At 44.9% G+C, this 23,224-nt stretch overlaps 1 protein-coding gene across 1 annotated transcript in view; it reads right to left on the minus strand.

Annotated features, from left to right (window-relative positions):
• LOC139663774 (ERC protein 2-like) overlaps window positions 1-23,224 on the minus strand; it is an 82,235-nt gene that overhangs the window by 11,637 nt on the left and 47,374 nt on the right. Inside the window, exons 8-12 of the mRNA XM_071542516.1 lie at window positions 14,123-14,260; window positions 9,863-10,051; window positions 5,078-5,119; window positions 4,746-4,939; window positions 4,393-4,398 (exon numbers count right to left, since the gene is read on the minus strand). Of these exons, the coding sequence (XP_071398617.1) occupies window positions 4,393-4,398; window positions 4,746-4,939; window positions 5,078-5,119; window positions 9,863-10,051; window positions 14,123-14,260 (569 nt within the window). The remainder of the gene's footprint in view (window positions 1-4,392; window positions 4,399-4,745; window positions 4,940-5,077; window positions 5,120-9,862; window positions 10,052-14,122; window positions 14,261-23,224) is intronic.

A 23,224-nucleotide genomic window follows, 5' to 3' on the forward strand; every position in this document is an offset into this window, starting at 1 on the left:
AGACCGGGTTGCGGCAGATATGAAATAAAAGGACGATACGATCTGAATTAAACGAATTTCATATTTTCTCTGCAGAGCAAGAAGAGGAGGGGGACAGGCAGGAGAAGGAGGGGAAGGAGGGGAAGGAGGGGGGGAGGGGGGAGGGGGGAGGGATACTGAATTATGAAAGTGTGGCATGAGGCAGTTGGGTCAACACTGGGAGTCTGAAGTCTTATCGGAGGCCCTCGTCTAGATGGAGCGCTGAGAGATCCAAACAGAACGACTCTGTTTATTACTGATAGATGCTTTATGCCGTTTAGACATGTCTTATCGCAAGACAAATACTATTTCCCTGTTGTGTTTATGTGTGTGTGTCTGTGCGTGTGACTGTGTGTGTCTGTGTGTGTGAGAGAGAGAGAGAGAGAGAGAGAGAGAGAGAGAGAGAGAGAGAGATTGTTTGTGTGTATGCATGTGCGCATGTGAGAGCATGCACATGTGTGTGATTCATTGTATGCACTGTATTGTCTGTGTATTAGAGATTTGTGTTATGAAGCTCCTCCTCTGCCTCTCCTGGGCTTACTACCAGGTGTAATCTGTCTATATTTCTACTGTACATATAATAGGGGAGTAGACATGTAATGTTCTAACCTTAAATGGCCATTCACACTGTCTGGAACACCTGCAAATGCAAATACATACAGCAGTGCACGCTGTTTACAAATATTATGCATGTAGAATTATTATACACATAGACTTTAGAGGGTGCTTACAGGCCGGTTTGTGTGTGTGTCTGTGTGCGCAAATGTGTGTGTTCAAATGACTGACGCCAAATACTCAACATCTGGATTTCGGTTATGGTCATAAGAGTGAGGGTGCAAATGATGTGCGTGTGCAAATGCTTGTTTGCGAGTGTATGAGTGTGTGAATATTTGTCAGCCAAGAACTAGGTATTCGTCCCAGCCAGTAGATTCTTGCCAACCTCAACACCGAGCTCCCATTCCCCTCAGCCTCACCCCGACAACACACATGTGCACATACACACACGCAAACACTGTGCACACACACATACACGTATATGCACAACCACACACACACATAGACACACACAGACACACACACCTCCCTTTTCCTGAAACCCTCCCTTACATACCAGAGTGCTTACCACGTCAATAGTTGTGATATGGTGAGACTGGGAGGCTGATATATTTATCGAAGGTTAGCCCTCGCATAACCGCAGAAACCATCAAAAGTGTGCGGCTAACATCAGGAAGGAGAGGACAATATAAAACGGTTCCAATAAATGATATATATCCATTTGGGGGAAAAAACAGAACACAGGTTTTCTTTTCACTCAGTAATATGAAAAATACTGTACAGATGGTGGTAATCTAATTTAATTTTACTGTTTTGAAATAGTTTTCTAATAATGTCCATGGTTTTACTTCCATGCCAGCAACCATTTTGTAACAACAGATCTCACATTCCTGAAATGGTGGATGCTTCATTTTGGAATGAAACTCTCAGATATGTTTACTAACTCCTGAGCTTTACGGCTCATTAACGCTGGCCGTGCTCCAGATAGGTCAGGATCCATGTGTATCCACATTCGCAGAACTCATCCTCTTGTACTTTTACACCATTCACTAGCGTGTTACCGGCTACATGCATTATAGAAACATGACGCAGGGGAACACAGTGTTTCTTAATTGAACTGAGAACGCATAGCAACAAGATTAGAATTCCCCGCTCCCACAACGTCAAGGAAAATTATCTGTTTCCCATCTTGCTCTGCTGTATCTATACTAATCATTGCAAGACATCAGCACTCATCTGCTAGCAGCCAGGTTTTAGTGCTCTACTTGTCAAGTCTTATTGGTTAGCATAAGCATTGATTGTGTGCTGATACAGATGCTTTCCGTGGTGCCAACATGCTGTTAGATGTCACTGATCACTCAGGCAGATATGGTATGAACTGCATGTACACAAATAAATAATGCACCAACCATAAACCAGCTAATGCTATCACTGATGGCTTTACATCATTACAAGACCTAAGGTATGACATAGTTGTGAGCCTCCCCTTTGGTTCAAGGTATTTATTACCATGACCTGCTGGCTACATCCATCCTGCCTCTCTCTGCTATGTTGCCAACTGGATGAGAAAGTGTCTATTTCCTCATCTGTTCCTCTCTCTGCCTCTCTCCCGGCCCAGATAGTGGTTAATAGGATGGAGTTCCAACAGAAACACTCTGATTAAAAAGACATCGATCCTCCACCCAGACACATCTCACACACTCTTACACAGAAGCCCATTCAGCACGCAGGCACACTCATCCGCCCGGAGACAAACACACTCTCTCACACACACACACACACACACACACACACACACATATACAGTAAACTGTACACACGCAATGATTCTTGCATGCTCAATTTTCCATCTGAAATTGCTTTGTTCCATCAAAATATCCCATGAAACTGTGACAAGATGATAACTGTTTTGATCTCTGTAGGGAAATTCTCTTTTCTCTTGCCCTATACATACATAGATACATACATTGTAGTCTATGTTCATGTGCTTATAATTTCAAACACAAGATATCTATTCTATACTCTATTCTACTGTGTTCTACAATGTCCAAAAGATAAAAACAAAATCCACTGGAGTTAAAATTGAATTACATTTTAAGTCTGGTGTTTTTTGTTGTTAGTTTTGGACATCTTACTACCTGGATGACTAAAATGAACCTGCACAGATGATAAGTGCTCTACAACGTTTACAGTAGCAGTGTGTGACTACAGTGGATCCTCCTGTGGAAACCTGCTGACCTGTGTGTGACCTCTGACCTGTGTGTGCTGACCTGAGGGGAGGGGTCAGACTGATAGGAGAGACCGGCTGACACTAATGAGACAGCGGACTCAGCAAGATGGACGAGCTGAGGAAAAGAAGCCCTTCCAACACTCATGTCACACATACATAGGCACAGCACCCACAGAGAAACACACACACGTGACACTCGAACATTAGCAGACACAACTGAGACACATACAGATATGATACACATGCAAAAACACACACACTGACACAGAGAGTAGACTGTGTGCACAAACTCAGTGGGAGCTACTGTATCCCCAATTATAGTTGATGCTCATGCGTTCCCACAGAGTTTGAGTCAGCACACAGTTTCCATGCCAGAGTGGAGAGTCTGTAAAACGGGTAATGAATGAGGCAGGAAACAGTGTTGGATCCAGCACATTCAGCCCATCCAGATCCACTCTAAACCATTCAGAACCACAGCTAGCGTTAACACACCTGATGGGGCCAATGTGCTGTAAAGAATAGTCGTTCTTTTCACATACGTTTTGCGCACACATGGCCCTCCTCTCTGCAGTTGGAGATCCCCCACTGAGAAACTATCCACTTTCACTGTGCACACACACACACACACACAAACCAACACACATCTCTCTCTGCCACACACACATAAGCTCAGATACACTGTATGTACACATGCACACACACAGTTAGACATGTGCACACAGTGTACATCTCTCTCTATTTCTCTCTCTTTCTCTCCCCCCTCTCTGTCTCTTTCTCTCTCTCTCTCTCTCTCTCTCTCACACACACAAACACACACACATACCTCTGCCTTGGCACCGCACACCCACTCATTTGGGTACATATACACACCATGCCAATCCATAAATCAGATGATAATTGAGTAGCACTATGCCAGTAATAAACAGAGCAGTATAAACAGCCAGTGTTGCTCTGTCTGGGCTGGATACGCTACCTCCCACTGGCACGCCGCTGGCTGCCTGCCTGGCAAACCAACACACACACACACACACACACACATAGACACACACACACATGCATATACAGTGTGCATTTACAGTAACTACTCACACACATGCAGAGATACAAACAAAACCACTTATCTAGCGTGCACACACAGACACATGGAAAAAACACTCACAGACACACATACACACAAAGAGTTTAACACAGAGCATGATATGAGGAAACACAAACATGCTCACTCATGATAGCAATGTGATATGAAGTAGCTTTGGGACTCACTGCACTCAACACAACACCCTATACGTCTCCAGCGATATAATTCAGGAAACATATAAAATCTATCATTGTTATATAGCTTTGACAGGAATGAGGACCGTGATTGTTTGCCGAAAATGCATCGTACATTTATCATCCCACAGGGGCGGTCAAATCTGAGCTTGCTGGGAATCAGATTTGAGCCAAAATGCCCCCAGTTTCCAACTTTATACCTGGGAAAGTTTGAAACCAACCGAACAGTCACGGCATGATGTCAAGATTTATGGTCATGGACAGTGTAAGCATTATTTAGATGGTATGTTTAACAAACACACTTAGTAACTACTCACCCAGGTCTGCAGACATTGACACACAAAAACAAATGATAAGACATTTAATTAACCAAATGGTTAAAACCACCGCCCGATATACATAAGTCACATAATGCATTTGTAGAGTGTGATTACATCAGACAAAAAGCACGACTGCATGGAAGTGGTCTCAAGTGCTGGGAGGACACAATCTAGACAGTTTATGTCTTGTGGATTACTCCTTTATAAATAGAGCACTTAGGAATGAATCAAGATCTTACAAAGCTGCGGTCATGCACAGTTCAAGCATATGTCGCTCGAAAGGACACCGCTCTTTTGAGGACACCCAGTTGGAGTGTTAAAATGGATGTTTCTGGTTTTCTATCCCTCACCTCTCCAGATCGGCAATCTTTTTGTCCTTGCTACATCTGTCCATCTCGGCGTCCCTCAGAGCCCCCATTAGCCTGTCCACCTCGGCCTGGGACTTCCCAGATTCTTCTCTGTAGCGGGCCACTTCCTGCTCCAGAAGCCGCAGACGGTCTGTGATGTCTGGACACTTCCTGGTGGCTTCTTCTGCATTCTGGACCTTTGGTGGCCACAGGAGATAGAGCGGGAGGTTGATACACTGGAGTACAAAGACAACTACAATATAATGTATGTATTATGAGGTAAGTAATAATGCACATCCAAGGTACAAGGCATAAAATAATGTAAAATAACCTACCATGGGGCCTACTGCTGGCAGCCCGTCTACTTTGGCAGGAATCTTGATTTTAGTACATAAAGGGACAGGAGAAGATAGGGAAGGAATATATGGGTAGAAAAAAATAAGACCATATATAAATATTGTAATAAATATATGTTTCATCATATTGCCCATTAGGTCTAAAAGATTGTCCATGGACAATTATACAGGGTCAGATGTGAGATCATCCCCCATGGGTGGACTTGAGGCCCGAAGGGTAAGGTAAACCAATCCTGAATCTGTGGTTAGGGTCACAATCTAACTGAAGCAGAACCAATCTCCACCCTCATCCGCTCTCATCCCTTCATCATCCCCCCTTGTTGCTCCGCTCCCTTCTTTTCTGTGGTTTGCTTCTATCAGTCGCCTCCCCAGGGCGTCCTTCGCTTAGAGTTTGGAGTTTAGTCATTATCATTATAAAATTACCGTCTCCCTCTGTTTGCCTGCGATTTTATGAGACCACCAAACATCTCAATTTTTTTTCAAAGTCAAATGTTGAAAACAGAGACAGGGCTACAGTGATGGATTCTTTCTTCTCTGAGAAAAATATCCCAGAGGAAGTTTGTAACCTAGAATTATCTTTCTCTCTCCTTCTCCCTCTTTCTCTTGCTCTTTACCTCTCTCTCTCTCTTTCTCTAGTGTGTTTGTGAAGATTGTTTAGCTTGTTGAGACAGCTGAGGCCACTCGTTTAAACATCATCAAGTGAGTACTAAGCACACACACGCGCACACACACACACACACACACACACACACACACACACACAGACACACAGAGTAATATAGTGTCAGTTCTCGATAACTCTGGGACCGTACATGTAGCTGTTTTTGAGTCTGTCATTAGAAAAACCCAAAGGAGTGTTCAGATGTCTGTTAACTATTACCACCAGCCAATCTGAACAAACACTGCTTGCCAATCATAACAAACCCACCAGATAAACAAAATGCACAAGTGGGGCCCTGCATACAGGAGATACAGCCATGGGCATAGCATATGGAACACAACAACTAAATGATTTAGGGGTCTTATTCCTTTCTATATAGATGCAGGCATGTATGATGGAGAATGGTGTCGCTTAGCAGGAACACAATGGTGAATGTTAAAATATAACATCCAGTAACGGCATGGATGGACTTTGATCATAGACTCTGAATCTGATGTTTTGTCTGTGTGTGTGTGTGTATGTACAGTATTGCATATACAATATATGAGCCTGCATGTGACCTCGTAGAGCCCCATAAGCTTGTGTCCCCATGTGTGTATGCACACGTGCACGTGTGAAGGATTAAATCCTGTGCAACACGGGGAGCGCTTGGCCCTCTGGGATGGCAAGCAGAGCCGATTTTTACCTCGTCCTCGCCCCCCATTACCTCCACACCTAGCCCCCCGCACACGTCCACACACATCAAGCCCAATCTCAGCCAACGCAAAACGCATTAGGCCTAAGTGGACTGGAGTTTGTTATGCTCTTCTAGTGGAAAACACAGACGGGAGGAGAGCGCTGACTGAGAGAACGGTGGGTCCGACAGGAATTTGTGATATTATGACAGCAGGGGGAAGGTCTGTAAAGATACAGTTACATATATGGTCATTGAAATTACTATTATCATTCCTGGAAAATTCTCTGAAGTGTAAATATCACAAATGAGTTAAATATGTGTGGCCACCAGGCCCCGCTTTGGGATATCCAAACCCTGGTCAGAGGCTGCCCAGCAACACTGAGGCTGAATGGGTGTTAGGGAAGACAGAGAGACATGAGACTGATGAAGCTGAGCAATATAAATGAAGACTTAAAATAAAATAACTAGGAGAATTTAGTCCGTCTGAAAGGGAATGTCTCTCTAACTCTCTCTATCAGGCTAAGAGTGCAGCCAATCTCTATATATCACTGTCAGGGAACCAATCAGTGATTGATCGATCTTATCTCTAAATTATCATTTGCCCCTGTGGGACTCATATCTCATCAAGCTCTCTATCCAAACACATTGGAATGAAGTGCTGAGAGAGAGAGCGATGAAGAGAAAAACACAAAAAAAACGAAAAGGCAAGAATTTGGGAAGACATCAGAGAGGGCCGTCTGGTCTGAGAAGACCACCATAGGACTCAGTGGAGGCGTGGTGCCTGCTTGCTGATTTAAGCCGACCCTCTCTGAAAAGGTCACTGCCTTCCCTGAGCTTCTTTATGGCCAAACTGCGTTTCTCTTTGAAGAACTACATCGGAGTGTTTGCTTCTAGGAGGAAGTTCTTTATTAACCTAGGAATCAACAAATACTGTTTTATAGGAAGAGGATGAGGATGCAGTGAAGTCAACACAACTCTCAGGTCAAGATAAAAACCTCCCTTAACAGCTTGGCTGACTCAGTCATACAAACATCTGCAGATACAGTGAGTGGGCCACTGTGTGTACATAACCTGATGGCAAACACAAACTGCATTTGGCTTGATGTGGAGCGCCGAGGTAAAAGGCTACACATCAGCGCTGTCGGGTGAAAACCTTGTAACTCCATTTTTGGTGATTTTCATGTTTTAACTTCAATTGAAGGAAAACTCAACCAACACGTGAATTCGTAGCACATGTGCTTTTTGGAGACATTTTGGTTTTCATATGTTTCATAGGTGTAAAGTGTTTTTTTCACCTGTCAGTACATTTGTTTCACTTGAAAACTTAATTTCGCAATGCAGAGAGACAGTTCACATGTCATTGCACCAAAATTCACATGTGCATTTTTTCACATGGCTCCACTATAGGTTGAGAAAATTCTACAAGCATTGGATTTATGAAACCTTTTCTTGAAATGTTTACAAATTTGGAAACGTGACAACAGCTGACAACAGCAGTATTCTAGTTGTTGTAACTGAAGTACAGGTGCCAGTCATGTCATACACTGCTCTGTGGCCTTGCGGGGTGTGTGTGTGTGTGTGTGTGTGTGTGTGTGTGTGTGTGTGTGTGTGTGTGTGTGGTAGGTCGGGCTGATTAAAGTCTAATCTAAGGCAGCATGTCAGCTCACCTCTGGCCCACTGGGCATTACAGCTTCACAACCTCTCACACTCCACTGCACTACAATAGGATCAAACACACCAACACACTCACACTTACACACTCATGCATGATGAGAACACAGACATGCACACACACATACACATGCATGGACACACGTGCACACACACAAACACAAACACGGAGACAGACACAGACACAGTAACACACACACACACACAGAGACACAGACACACACACACAGTCTTTTATGTGCCTGCGTGCATGCACAGACAGATACACACACACAAAAACTCATATAAACACACAAACATTATCTGTCTTTTTGAAGAATCTGCAAGTTTACATAACAGGCCTGATTGCTGCCGAGTACACAAAATAGTCCAATTATGGCAACACTTCTGTCAGAGTGTGCATCTGCTTGCTACAAAGAGCTATTGAGCTGCTGTCCCTTTCATGTGGTGCCGCGTCAACATTCAACAAGATATCATTTCAGAGGAATGAGATGTGTATGCTTTTTATGAGTATAAAAGAAAACATTCTCATAAATTCTGGCAGGGCAAGAGTCTGTCCTGGCTTGTAAGCCTGGGAGAGGAAAAAGAGAAAGAGAGCGAGGCCTCTGACTTGGCACCCGAACAGGGATGGAGGGATCTTTTACATCCATAAATCACTCTCTCTTAATTCATCCCTTCATCCTGCGGAACAAAGTAGTGCAGGCAGGCCCTTTGCTGGGGAGTTGCTAACAATATCATAGATGCACACAGGGAGGTAAGAGAGAGAAGAATTACTTTTACTGTAGATGTTAGCAGTGTAAATACAGGGTGCAGGCGGCCTATTACAACCACTGCACAGTGGCTGTAAAACTAAATTCTTCTAATTCTTTTTGTACAATAAAAAAATAATTACAAAGTGTGATGTTTGTTTGAGGTATTCGACAGTAAAAGGCGCGCTGAGAAAGGCGCGCTTTGTTATTTGTTTTATGATGTGTGTGTGTGTGTGTATGTGTGGTTTGGAGTAAGGGCTTATTCTAGAGCTTGGGACAAGTGGTACAGCATGTGCGAGTCTGTTATGATGTGGATGAAGATGAAATATTGATGACTGCGTGTCTCCGCACATATACCAGACTGGCAATCATGAGTGTGTACAGTTTGCACACACACATGCACACCATTACACCGCCAAAATTGCATCCTCTTACCACTTACTGTCAAAAATTTGGATAACTAATTGCCTTGCCTTTACGCCTCTGTGTGAATGAACCAACCAAACAGTGTCCAATGTCATTGTCATCCTTTTTCTCACTAAAATAGTGAGTAATGCCACCCAGATGATTTAAACTTTCCTGCCGTCTTTCATTTAAGTTAACTTAGTGTGTCTTTGTGTCAGCTGAGAGGACAACAACAAATTCTGATGAAAATTAATCACAGGATGAGGGTGGGATAGAGTTTCAGTCTTCAAAAGTAACAGTTTCTTTTTAGATTGATAGCTAATATTGTTACTGAAACTGAAATAGTAATTTGTCACATTAATTGTTGCTGAGTAAATTACAGTAATAATGTTATTAAATGTGTTACTGCGTAATAATATTGGTGCAACATGTTAGCACACAGCCCTGCAACACACACCCACACACTTTCTAATGGCATCTCTCCCAACTTCTCTTGTTCCTGTTCTTCCATAGTTACCATTATATCTGCATCCAAAACATTCATTAAACTGCTCAACACACACACACACATACACCCCTCCCGTCCCCTGCCCCATACTGACCTCTACGTCAGGCCTGTGGTTGGGGCTCAGGCTGGGGTTGGTAGCCTGGCTCTGGGACAGGTTTTGGGGCTGCAGGGCTGAGAGTCTGTCCTTCAACTCCAGGTTCTCCTTCCTCATCAGCTCCATCTCCTCCAGCCGAACCCTGTCCTCCCGTTCCCTCTGATCGCGCAGATTCTCGATCACTCGCTCCTGAGATGAGAAGAAAGAAAAAAAAAAGATAGTTTGGAGAGGAAGAGTAAGCAGAGATAAGGTAAAGGGTAAGACAGCTACCACTATCATCTGCACATCTGCTTGTTCAGATTCAAGAAAGGTGATAAAATGGCCGTTAAAGTGTTGTTTTGCCTCCCATTCTCACACAAGATTGTCAGCCATGTTGGATTTCAGTCCTTCACTCTCATTGTTGAGACTGTTGAGCCAGTCTCTCACTGAATATGCTAGCCGGCAGTATTGCTTTGCAAAGTGAGGCCAAAGACAAACTCATAAAAGCCAATCATAAATAATACTAGTATAAATAATAGCAGGAACATCAGAGCCAAGTAGAACACAGACAGGGAGGGAAGAAGAGAGGGGGTGAAGGACAGAAAGAGATTTATTGGAGAGTAGATCACTTGTTAATCACTCCACCTTACCTACTGATAAACCAAGTTGGAATATTTACATCATAATTTTCTCTATTCTCTAATCACATCGGACGGCGGGAGGGCCAGGGCTTTGGGCATTGGCTGGAGCCCAGGTACACACCACGGGTGGCGGAGCATGCAAGGTGTGTGTAGTAGGTGTGTGTTAAGGTGTATGTGTGTGTGTTTAGGTGTGGACTGAAGTGATTATCAAGGTGTTTATTCAGGTGTTTATTTAGGCGCGGAGCACGGCTCAGCAACGAGGCTTTACGATGTGGCATCACCGCATGATTGGCAGCTTTAAACCCCTGGGTGATTGGACAAATACACCACTAACTAGACCTGGCACAGTACAGCAATATAGCGGGGTTTAGAAGAGAAAGAGAGAAATAGAGAGAGAGAAAGAGAGAGAGAGAGAGAGACAGAGAGAGAGACAGAGAGAGACAGACCACACAGCTAATAGGCCCTGGGTGTTTTCCCCGCACTTTGAAATATCTCTAGGATGTTTGGGGTTTAGGGAGAGAGACCAGGATGTGATAATAAAACCTGCCTCTATGAGGCTAAGGGGAATAGAGCACGTGTAAATACACCGGTTAAGACACACATACACAGACAGGCATACAGACACACACACACCAAAGAGTAGGGCTTGGCATGGGCACAATGCCCCAGCCTGCTAATTAGAACCACAGCACTGTGGCTAGTGACTGGCTCCAAGAGCAGGTTTGTGACAGGGTGTGTGATTAGCAACACACACACTGGCTCTTGTAAACACATTACACACACCCTGTTTTCACCACAAAGTCTGCAAAGCTAGCCAACGTTCTCCTCATCACAGCTGAATTATATGTAGGCTGCATCAGAAGTGGTTTCTGGGTAAACAGATGGGCCGACACAGAAAAGGGATTTACAGTTTATTGTGTGATTATTCTATTCATTTCAAAGTCTGCCGGCAACAAAAACAAATTTAGGTGATAAAAGATCATTCTAAGTGAAAACATCTCAGTATTGTGTGAGTCAAAGTGTCGCAAACAGAATGGAACACACATTGGCCCAAACCGAGTCTATTAGCTGACTGAGCTCTGCGAGCACAAAGTAAACAATTCTTGATTGAATGGATCTTAATTCAATGCACTTGAATGCAATGCAATTCAGCACAATCAAAGGAAATTAAATCTGTCTAAATCTCAAGTCCATGGGCCTCCTGAAAGAAAGCAGACACACACACATACACACACACACACACACACACACAGATTCCCGGACCTGTTCAGGACCCAAGAACCCTCCTGTCCGGTTCCACTTAGAATGTTTTCATTGACTCTCTTCCGTGAGTCCCTGACATGAGTTTACACTTGGCAGACCAGAGCACACCTAAGTCAAGTTAATCATGCATACAGAAATACACAAACACAAATGCCACATGAAAGACACAAACACACACAAACATATGTAGATATGCGGGCACACAAATGTGCGCCCCCCCCCACGCAGTGCTAACCTCTGGCTGCCACTGTGGAACATGCAGTACAGCTGGACATCCACAACTGTCCTAATTAGGACCTCTTGTTGTACTGTAAACTGTTAACTAGCAGCCATTTTAGCCTATAGTACCAACAAACATGTAAACTAGCAACCACCTTTTAGCCTGCAGTACCAACAAACATGTGCTAGCAATCATTTTCCACATACAACAAAGTGGAATCACTCTGAAATCAAGCCCATTGGTTCAGTGTAGAGTACATACAACGCAAGATTAAGATTTGACATGTCCATAGTAATGGTATAGTATAGACGCCCTTAATGTCATTGGTGTAAGGCCCGACATCAAGCCTGTGTCCCATTAGACATGGCACCCTGTAACCATCACTCCAAATACATAAACACATCACCAAGACTTTGTATAGATGGAAAAAAACAACATCTTTCAAAACAAGAATTTACATCAGGATTCCAGCTTCTTGGTATGAGTACAATTTTCCATGCTTCCCGAAAGTGGCCTATTCATCCGGGAATTCTTGGAAAATCAATGGGCTTTTACTGGCTAAATGACTTACGCGACAAAATATAGTGCAAATTACTGAAAACAAAAGGCCGCAGTGGCCAGGGAGGCGATTAATCTTTTAGTGTTAGCGGTGGCGGCGGGCTAACTCACTAGTGCTGAGGTGAGGCTTTATGAAGACCAGCTGCTCTCTCACACTGCCAGAGAACAACAAACGCTGGATGTTTACGACCAACATCCAGCACATCCACTCACACAGAGCCAGACTGTAAGGTAGGGTGAATGGTACAGCGGCTCAATGAACTCCCGTGTGGAGTAAGTCGGCTTAGTTCATCTTGATTCCCATGGAAATTGTTCAGCGCTATGGTTTTACACTATACTGTATCTTCCTGTGCGTACAGATGCATACAGTACAATGCTCATGGGTATAATACATAAGTTATGAAGGCCAGTCAATCTTGTTTAAAGCAGCGTGACATTCTGGCTATACGGTGCGTTATTAGGGCCAATAGGTAAGGTAAGAGAAGCTGTGCATAGACTGTATAAGGCAGAGTTAGATACAGAGCTGATATTACACTAACATTGGACTGGAGCTGTAAACATCCCCTTGAGACTTTACATCATGCCTGCAACGTCTCTCTCATTCTATTGCACTCACTGTCACAGTTACTCATTCTCTTCTTCTATGCCATATGTGCGCTGCTGCGTTATCTGTTACCGAATGTCCGGCCCCGTCCAATCCTCTGTAATTGTAATTTCTCGCTCCAGCTCTGTTTTTCCTCTTCGTCCTTCATATATCTTGCAGTGCAGTCACTCATTACTCCTCTGTCTCCACCCTTGCATTCCATGACCTCTCCATCCCTCCCTCTGTTACAAGGCCTCTCCTTCTGTCGGGACTGTGTCTGCACTGCCATACCACTTTCCGTCCTTCCCTTCCTCCCCCTTTCAAAAAAATCCATCCTCCTCTTATTCTATAGATCATTCCCTCCCTTTTCAGTGCAGTTACAGACAGTGTCTAATGCTCCATCTACCTCCACCTTAGCCCTCGCTCCATCTAGTGCCTCCCTCTCTCCATTGTTTTTTTCAAACAAGACTTCATCTAGTGTGGTCCAAGGTCTATAAATTATGAGGCTGTTACTAAATTATGAGGCTGAGTCACAAAAAAGCAAACAACTTAGGATAAAATGGCAGTTAATACTGCCTGACTGAGTCCAAAACGTATTCTGGAACAAGTGCTGGTCCCATGGTTTCTGAACTATTACTTTGTTGCCAAGGAAACTTAAATAGCTTGTTGTCACTGTCTAGATCTGAATGATTTATAGACCTCGTCTTTGATATTGTGTGGCCAAGGACATAACTATGCTGCTCTGACACACCCTATCTCCTCTCTGCGTACAACTCATTTTGTCTTTATTGTTAGCTTGTTTAATCTTTCCCACCCTCCGTCCAGAAAGTTTTCTGGCAGGGCCAGAATCTCTCTCATCCTCCACCCTGACCCTTCCTTCATCCCTCCCTCCTTTGAGTCTCTTTGCTGACAAGCTGACAGGGCCTCCACCTTTCTTGACTTCTACCTTTACCCTCTCTCCACCCCGTGGCTTTTTTGATGGCCACCCTCCCTCCAACCCTCCCTCCATTCAGTACCTTTTCGGACAGGGCCTCCTCCAGCGTGGCCAGGGCCGTGTCTGTGTTGCTGGAGTCAGTTTGAAGGCCCTTGACCCTCTCCCTCAGCCCAGCCAGCTGCTTGTCCTTATCCTTTAGCTGCTCCAACAGGTTCTCTATCTGGAGAGAGAGAGAGAGAGAGAGAGAGAGAGAGAGAGATAGTGAAGAGGAGAGGAGAGGTTAGTATCATTTTGAAATGTGAAACAAATACCATAACAATCACAAAGATTGCAAGCATCACAGGCGCAACAGTCTAGACTGAACATGAAAGTTAAGTTGCACACACATAATGCACCCGAATGCACCATGGCTGGAGACCTAGTGGTACCAACACTACCAAGAAATGAAATGATCCCATTGACCGCTGATTCATCGAGAAGACGAATCTAGACACTGAATAGTGTTCTCAGCCCCTGGTTTCATTCTCCAATTTCCTGCTGTAATGTCTTCCATTCCGGCCTGGCATCTCGAAGATGAGCAGCAATGAGCAGCAACTGTATGGCTTGGTTAAAGACAAATATGGCTGGATGCACGAACAGAGATTTCTGCGTAGAAGGCTTAATGGAGAGGTGTAAACAACACAGCCGTTGCATTTTAAAAGCATCCTCCATCCTTTTCATCCTCTTGGATCTTTCCACTGATAAGACGGTCTGAGAAAAGGGTGGTTTACTGTATCGGTTTTAGTACAGTACTAGAGTTAATTTAGCCCATTGACTTAAGGGACTGTGTCTCTGTGTCTGCCTCTCTGTGGCTAACCTCATGTCCCTAAAGTGGCAGTGTAATTGCCAGCTGTGGTGTTCAACAGCCTTTATCTGATGAACATCCACAGAACAGAATACAAACACACACAAAGACACGCACGCACGCACACACACACACACACACACACACACACACAGACACACACACACACACACAGAACGCTCCAAGCTGTACCAAACAAAACACTAGCAGATGCAGCTGGGGTAGGACACAGTGCAACACAATGAGACTCTAGAGGTCTATAAAGCAATCACAAAGGGACAGTACATCTGCTGACACATTGCTTGCTTGTTGCGTATCAAAGATTTCATAATTTCTACAGGCACACTTTACATTCCTTTAAATACTTTAATCATTATCTTCTGGATAAAAAACAAAAACAGCTCAGTTTGGTAACTTTGTGGACTCTATACAGTAACATCTATGTTTTTCCATTTACCCACTCAGACTTCTTCAGTGGTTTTCTATATACAGACAAAGCACCATTCACTCACTGCTGCAAAGCATTAATACCACATTCGACCCCAGCTGTCCTATTTCTGAGGGCTTGCATTGTACAAAAGAAAGGCGCATGCACTCAAAAGAATTCATCATTTAATGAACATAAGAAACCAATAAAAACCAAGAAAAGCACTTCAGGCCACCAAGAGACCACATTTTAACTGAAATGGTGACATGGTAAAAAAATGTCCAAGGGGGAGAAAAAGCTGCATTCCAGTCATGGGTGCATAGATAGATAATGTCCAAATCTCCACAGCTATTTTACAAACGAATCCAATTAGGCCACATACTTTTGTGTTCTCTGCTCCCTGGAGGGTAAGAGGGAGGACTGAAGGCGGCCATCTTGGTTTTATCTTTGGAGGGAAAGTGGCAGGAGGGGGTGGGGAAAGCAGCCAGGACCCCCGAGCAGATCTTGGTATCTTAATGACAGTGATTACACCACCAAGCCGAAAGCTCTGGTAGGTCAATCCACAAGCGATAGGGAAATGAGCCCCTTTGGGGAATGATGGGAAAGCTTCACACTACCAAAGCTAGATAACTTTCCCAGCAATTCACATGATTGCAATGGGTGTGTTAGCCGGGTTTTTAGGGTGGACACTGTGTGTGTGTGTGTTTGTGTGTGTGTGTGTGTGTGTGTGTGTGAGAGAGAGAGAGGGGAGTGGGAGGGGGAGCGTTATATGGGTTCCCTCTCTCATTCTCCCATTTGAAGTGAGATGGCTGAAGAGTTACTTTTCTTAAGGAGCTCATTTCCCAAGGGATCTAGACACTTGCTAATGGTAGTGCCACAGCCCACAGTATTCATGACCTGCACATCATCTAGCGCTGGTGAGGGCCGACAGATTACACAAGACTGACGCCTGAACTTGCTTATCTCCGCACGCAATAAACAAATGAGCAAATAAAAACAAACGAATAACTGACTTTGGCCTCTGGTTGCGGCAGCTCAGAAGCTCGAAATACCTCGTTCTCCACCCTTCCTAAACACACACACACACAAACACATACACACACATGCACACCCTTGCTCCCTGTCCCTGTGGACACCACAGAGCCCTATTTCAGGTCAAATTGAGCATGCCGCCCCTGGTCTTAGATAAATGATTACATTCTTCACCAGGCTTAGTTTGCTTTGGCCTGGTCACACAAAATAACAACCCCCCGACGAAACATTTAGCCTCGTCGCCCGGCCTTCCGTGAAATTGTGCAGAAAAAAAAAAGTTAAACACGACTTGAACCTTGAACCGGGCGGATGAGAGCGAGTCACGTGAATCGCGGATATGGGAAAGAGGGTGAGGAATTCTGCCGGAATTCTCAAAGCCCAAACACGCTCTCCGAAGAGAAATGGCTTTTGTGGACGGGCGAGGTGCAGGGCAGCCGTGAGCTTTTTTGGGAGGCAGGGGGCCTCCCTTCCAGTAGCGTGGTTGTTATGATGAGAAGAACACCAGTCGTTCACTTTATCTCTCGGTGCACGAGGCTACCTCAAACTGTACTCCCGCATTTCGCATTCACACACACACACATGAACACAAAGACACACAGCCAGACAAACACACACACATACTTTTATCACTAAACCGCCGTGCATATGTCATCCCACTCTCCAACCACACACACCTCCCCTCCAGCAGACCACCTAGGATAGCCAGCTACCATGACTCTATGGGCCAGGCACTGCGGTGTGGTGTGTCTGTCTCAGTGAGTATGTATCCTGTTTAAAAACCATGACGTCTGTCTCAGTCATCTCCCCCACACACACATGGCTCAAAACTGTTTACGGCCATGCTGTTTTGACTGTGATAACCTTATCCACAAGCTGATAGGACATGAGCGGGTTCTCTTTAAAAGTGGGGGTGATGATGCACAGTTACCCGCTGCTGACCTTGACTTTGGATGTGCTATCTACAGTAGCAGTTCTCCAGTGCAACTAAATAAGAGTGCTGTAAGATATTGTAAGGTTGTGGGATATTGTAATCTGTGGGATGAATCATGATGAAATTTGATGGACTTGGCTTCGATTTAAAAAAAGAGTGACAAACATTAAAAAAAAAAACAGGGGACATCCCCCAAACAAGGTACATTTATTTGAGGTGAAAAGGGTTACAAACGTCAACAATAAAATTTCCAAGCACTGCAGCGCTCCCCACTTCTATTCTCCACAGTCAGTGGGCTTTGAAATCCAGTGGGAACCCAGTTGTTGCATTGCGGTTGTAGACTGTACAGCATGATCATGATTAAGACAAGCTGAGTTCTAATGTAATGGGAGAGAAGTTAGTGAAACAGTATCAGGCCCCGTTCCTCTGGCTAAAAGTCTTGATCTAAAAGCAGCTCGTTCCGGAGCAGAACCACAAACCCGGGCGACCCGTCTGTGTTCCATCCAAACTAAGAACTGGAACCGGCTCCGTGTCCTACCGAGGAATCATTTCTGCAGAACACAAAGGAGACCAGCATAGAGCGTGACCACCATAAAAATGCGATCATTTGTATTTTTAAAACTCTTTTGGACCAATAAAAATACCAAACAATAATTGGTCGCCCTTTCTGAAAGGCAATTCATTCCTCTGTGCTTGTCATCGCCTCTGAAAATATGACAGAGACCGTTGTAAAACCCAGAGACCCTGGCATCGACGTGTACGCGCACGCATACACATACACATACACGTGCGCACGCACACACATATAAACACACACAGGGACAATAACCGCAAACTGAACAATATGTAGTAACACAGTGTACTTCCCCGGAGAAATCTAGGTCACACTCAAACAGAAACATGATGAAAGACCTCATACTGGAAAGATCATACTGCTACTTCGAGTACTCCACAATCACATACTGTGATCCAAGCAAAGCACGGACATATTAAACTTGGACTTTAATGGTGTCTGTATGTGTGTTTATGTTTATGTGTGTGTGTGTGTGTGTGTGTGTGTGTGCATCTGTGCGTTACATTCAAACATCTACACCTGCATACTGTTCCCATCCGCTGCCATCAGAGCTTGTTGTTGATTCCCAGGTTAATAAAGGACATCCTCCTGGAACCAAGCACTCAGATGTGGCTCTTCAAAGAGAAACACAATTTGGCCATAAAGAAGCTCAGGGAAGACAGTGACCTTTTCAATGAGATCAGGGTGTGCCTGCATTTCATTCAACCCCCGTCCTACTCCCCACCCCCATCTCTCCATGTTAAACAGAGGAACACAAGCACTATGGGACAGTTTGTGGAAGCACAATACTGTGTAAGAGGGCGCCCCCCTGTGGTAATTTGCTACCACAGCCCCGTCTCTCAGATTCAGCAATTTAAAAGTCTATTTCAAAATGAAGAATATCATGTGTTTATGTTACATTTTTTTTTATCTCTGAAGTATCCGTAGTGTGGGAACAGCAGAGCAGCTCATTTGTTAATATAACAACCCTGCTTGTCATGCAGGACACTGGGGTTCAGTTCCCCCCGAAGCTGTTAGAATAAATGCACTCAATTCCTGTGAGATGAGATACATCCTCTCTAAAGACAGCAGGGTGGCCTAGTTGTTAGAGAGACTGTCCTGTAACTGGAAGGTCCCAGGTTTTATCCTCGTAATACCCAATGTTTTGTCTATTATGAGCCATGTGTGTCCCGGAGCAAGACACACTGAAGGGGAACTATCAGGGAGTTGCTCAAAGCTGTGCAGTCCCCTCCAGACCGCTACAGTCCTTTGAGTTCTCAGACTATGAGTATGAAGGGACAAGACCTTTAAAGTAGAGAATGACACCTCTCCCCTCTTCCCCTCGAATGACCTTCCTGATGTCATGCTCCTTTTGCTCAAGGACTCATTACTCATCCGTTATCGACCGGAACGACAGAGCACAATGACTTCATAAGACGAGTGGTGCCCGAGAGAGGGAGGGAGAGAAGGGAGGGTCAGAGCACGATGCTCAGGTTCTGAAATCATCCACAGTTTTCTAGACGAGGAAAAGTAGAAGTCATTCTTTATTTCTGTCAGAGGACACTTTTGAAGATTTTTTTTTCTGTCTGAACTAAAATGTCAAAGAGACTTAAAATAGAGCAAAAGAGGGTCACAAAAAATTCTTTCTTGCTAATGAAGGGATGGAATAAAGGCTTATTGTGTGTTCTTTTGATGAGATGGCCAATACTAGCCAACAGGGGAGGGCTGGGCACAAAAGCACAAAAACATGTGTTGTGCCACTGTGTACCTGTGTGTCTGCTGGCGTGCCTGTGCGTCTCTCTCTATATCGGCTCTGCTGGCTTGTGCCAAACCACCCGTGCCCTCCAACCAAAAATGACCATGCGTCCGACAGTATCCAGCGCTGACATGCCAAGCAGGCAGCCCTCTCCCGTCGTACGGTCATGGAAAACGATCTGCCGGTGTGGGAGCGGGATCGAGTGAGAGAGACAGAATTTTCTACGGGTTTCACTCCGATTACGAGCGAGGCCTGTGACTCTCAACGCAGCTTCCTCTCTGTTGCCCTAACAGTCATTCTGCTGCTAACCACCAGCGCCTGTTTAGAAAAACAAAGACGCTCTGTGTCCATCAGCAACACACACGTGCGCTCATACGAATGCGGCCGCATATATGCACATAAACACACATAAAGGCAGGCAGACGCAGGCATACAATCGCATGCATACAGAGAAACAAGCATGCAGTATGAACACACACAGATACACACACACACATCCGCATGCACACAAACCCACATACAAAAACAGACACCCATATCCACTTGTCCAATTCTCTCACAGTGTTCTTCCACTGTAACATATGGGCTTATTCTGAACATAGTGATCCCTGAAGAACACACGCACGTACTCACACACACACACACACACACACACACACACACACACAATCAGGCTGTGATTATTATCATAAATGTTTGGCCAGTTTCAGACAACGGGGGCTGCCTATAGCACTTACACCATATGACAAGCAGACATCCTCCCCCTCTCCCCACACATTCCTCCAGAAAGTCATTCACACACAGACCCTCCACTGCATTCATACATATCAATTAGACACCAACACATACTGGCACACACACACACACACACACACACACACATACAACACACATATAGACACACATGTTCACACACAGAGACAGAGAGGAAGGAGAGAGAAACGGTGAGAAAGACGGAGCAAGTGTTGTTTTCATAGTGATTTCTCCTGCATGGCCACAGAGAAAAAGGAGCAGGGAGAGACCCAGAGCTGTTCAATGAAGACAGATTGCACTTGTGTAGGCTAGGCTGAGTGTGTATGTGAGTGTGCATGTGTGTGTGTATGTGTGTGTGTCAGTGTGTGCTGGCCAAGTTGATCCACGTCCATGCTCTTTAGGCTCAAGACCCTATCTCTGCCCCCCTCGGCTGCGGAATGCTGCAGTGATTGCTGGGTAATTACCCTGACGCTTTATTCCTCTGCTCCCAGCACCATTAGTATTAATTCTTTTCTTTTTCTTCTCTTTGGAGAGAGGGAATGGCAGCGCTTTGATCTGGTGGAGGAAAGTAAGAAAGAAAAGAAAGAAAAGAAAGGAAAGAAAGAAAGAAAGAAAGAAAGAAAGAAAGAAAGAAAGAAAGAAAGAAAGAAAGAAAGAAAGAAAGAAAGAAAGAAAGAAAGAAAGAAAGAAAGAAAGAAAACAAATGGGGCCACCCGGCTGGGACCACAGCAGCTGTGCATCTAGCTCTCTCTGTTCTCTAGCTTCTGACCCTGGCCCGCTTTACAGTGATAGGGTCAGACAGGTCAAACCGTGACCCGGCATACAGTCATATGGTTCAACAGAGGGACTATGGGTCAAACCCTGACCCACTTTCATGTGAGAGGGTTAGAGAGAGAAACTGGAGCGCCTGGCTCAGATCTCAGAGGCCACAGTCAAGTATGAGAGACTAACGCTGGACCCTCAGCTGTCGACGCGAAACAGGTCAAGCTGAGTCACGGCTTGTGCCATCATCAGGCTACGGTCCGGATGAATTTATCGTTGAGTCGTAATGTCATCGCACACCATCTGATTGTCGAACTGAGGCACATGTATTGTGGTCAGGCGGAAGATTGTAGCCTGAGCTATGGCGCAATGCTGGGTTTGTCTTGACTGATGTGTAGCCTGGCTCCAATCAGCCAGCCTCAGGCGCTCGCCATTAACTCTGGCTGATTGCTGATAGGAGCAGAGGGGGCTGCAAGGGGCCTATCACAGGCTGTTTACCGGAACCCCCCCCCCCCCCCCCCCCCCCCCCGGCCCAGCTCCACACACTTATCTGTACCCATATCTCTGCACTGTGATTGGTCAGGTGGAATCCATTAGGATGAAAGGCATTGGTGGCCTCATCACACATCTATCAAGATCACACACACTCGCACACACACGCACGCACACACAGAGTTGATCGATGAGGATCTTTGAGGCATGGTGAAGTCACACACAATCACTCACCTAGAACACTATACCTACACCGGGCCCTAGACTGCACTACTAAGGTCTGTCTGTCTATCGTTTACTGTTAGCCGAACTTCCTCATGAGGAGAGTAATCAGCTGTTCCTTTTGATAGCTGGTACAAAAACTCAACATTTAAGAAGCTAATGCAATGTGGCCATTTCAAGATGAATAATCTTTCACCAACTGATGCAACATAATATCATATTTGGGTTAACGTGTAAGTAGGAATAGTATGTGATATTTAAGCAATGGCATTGGAAAAAAAAAAACCTTTGTAGTGAGAAGGCTCCCAATAAGATTGTTGCAGAAGAAGTTTAAAATTGGAGAGAGAGGTCATTGTCTGTCTCAGATATACACTTCTACACACATACTCGAAAAGCACTATGCAACACATATGTTCATGTGCATATGCATGGACACACACACACACACACACACACACACACACACACACACACACGCACACACGCACACACACACACACACAGTGTCAATGCTGGACTAATATTTTCCTTTCTATCAACATGCGACACTTCCCCTTGCCATCCATATGCATCACACTCAACAGTGCCAGTGTTGTACTGGAGCGGTGTAAAACATGGGGAAGGAGAGAAAGAAAGCAGAGAACGGAGTGTCGGAGGCCGTTCTGAGAAAACAGGGTGAAGGAAGGCCTGCATAGGTAGTTTGCTCAAATCAATACTCTTTTGACTGCTAAAATCCTGCACAGGAAAGTCACCGCAAGCAACAGACAGCCATGTGACGACATATGCCCGATTATTCAGCGAGGGGCATGAAAAAGCAGTGAATTACCATGAAGGTGAAAGCACATAAAATAGTGAAGAATGGACAGAGGGAAGAAGAATCGCTCCACAGGGAGAGAGAGAGAGAGAAGTGGGGGAGAGGAAACGGAGAAGGCCAGGGACAGGGAACATCTCTATTTATCTCTATCTCTGTCTCTCTCTACTTTTCTTCACTATCAAAGCCCGAGCCGTATGATGACACCAGACCAGAGCCAGCGATGACACCAGGCCAGAGCAAGCGCTGACAGAGTAGGCAGGCGAGAGTCTAGCAAGAGGGTGCGTTGAAACAGAGCTGGGCTCCCCTGAGAGAGTCTGTGGGAGACCTGCTAGACACTATCATAACTAACAGAGACCCCTGTGTATAGGGCAACATCCTATAGACACACACCACATACGAACACACGCACACTCGAACATACACACAAACGCCCAACGCAGCCCAAGCAGACGTAACCGAATCTCCCTGTCTGTGGTTGCTATAGGGAGGGAACGTGATAGGGGATACTATACTTCCATGCACACAGGCCAGGCTTTTTAAAAGCATGAATATGGATTGAGAAGACCACAATGTTTGAACATGAATAACACATGTATGC

This window comes from Centroberyx affinis, unplaced genomic scaffold (genome assembly GCF_046629955.1).
Source record: "Centroberyx affinis isolate AG114_WGS23_722 - 3 ecotype Tasmania unplaced genomic scaffold, CSIRO-AGI_Caff_v1 ptg004114l_1, whole genome shotgun sequence".
Lineage (NCBI taxonomy): Eukaryota > Metazoa > Chordata > Actinopteri > Beryciformes > Berycidae > Centroberyx > Centroberyx affinis.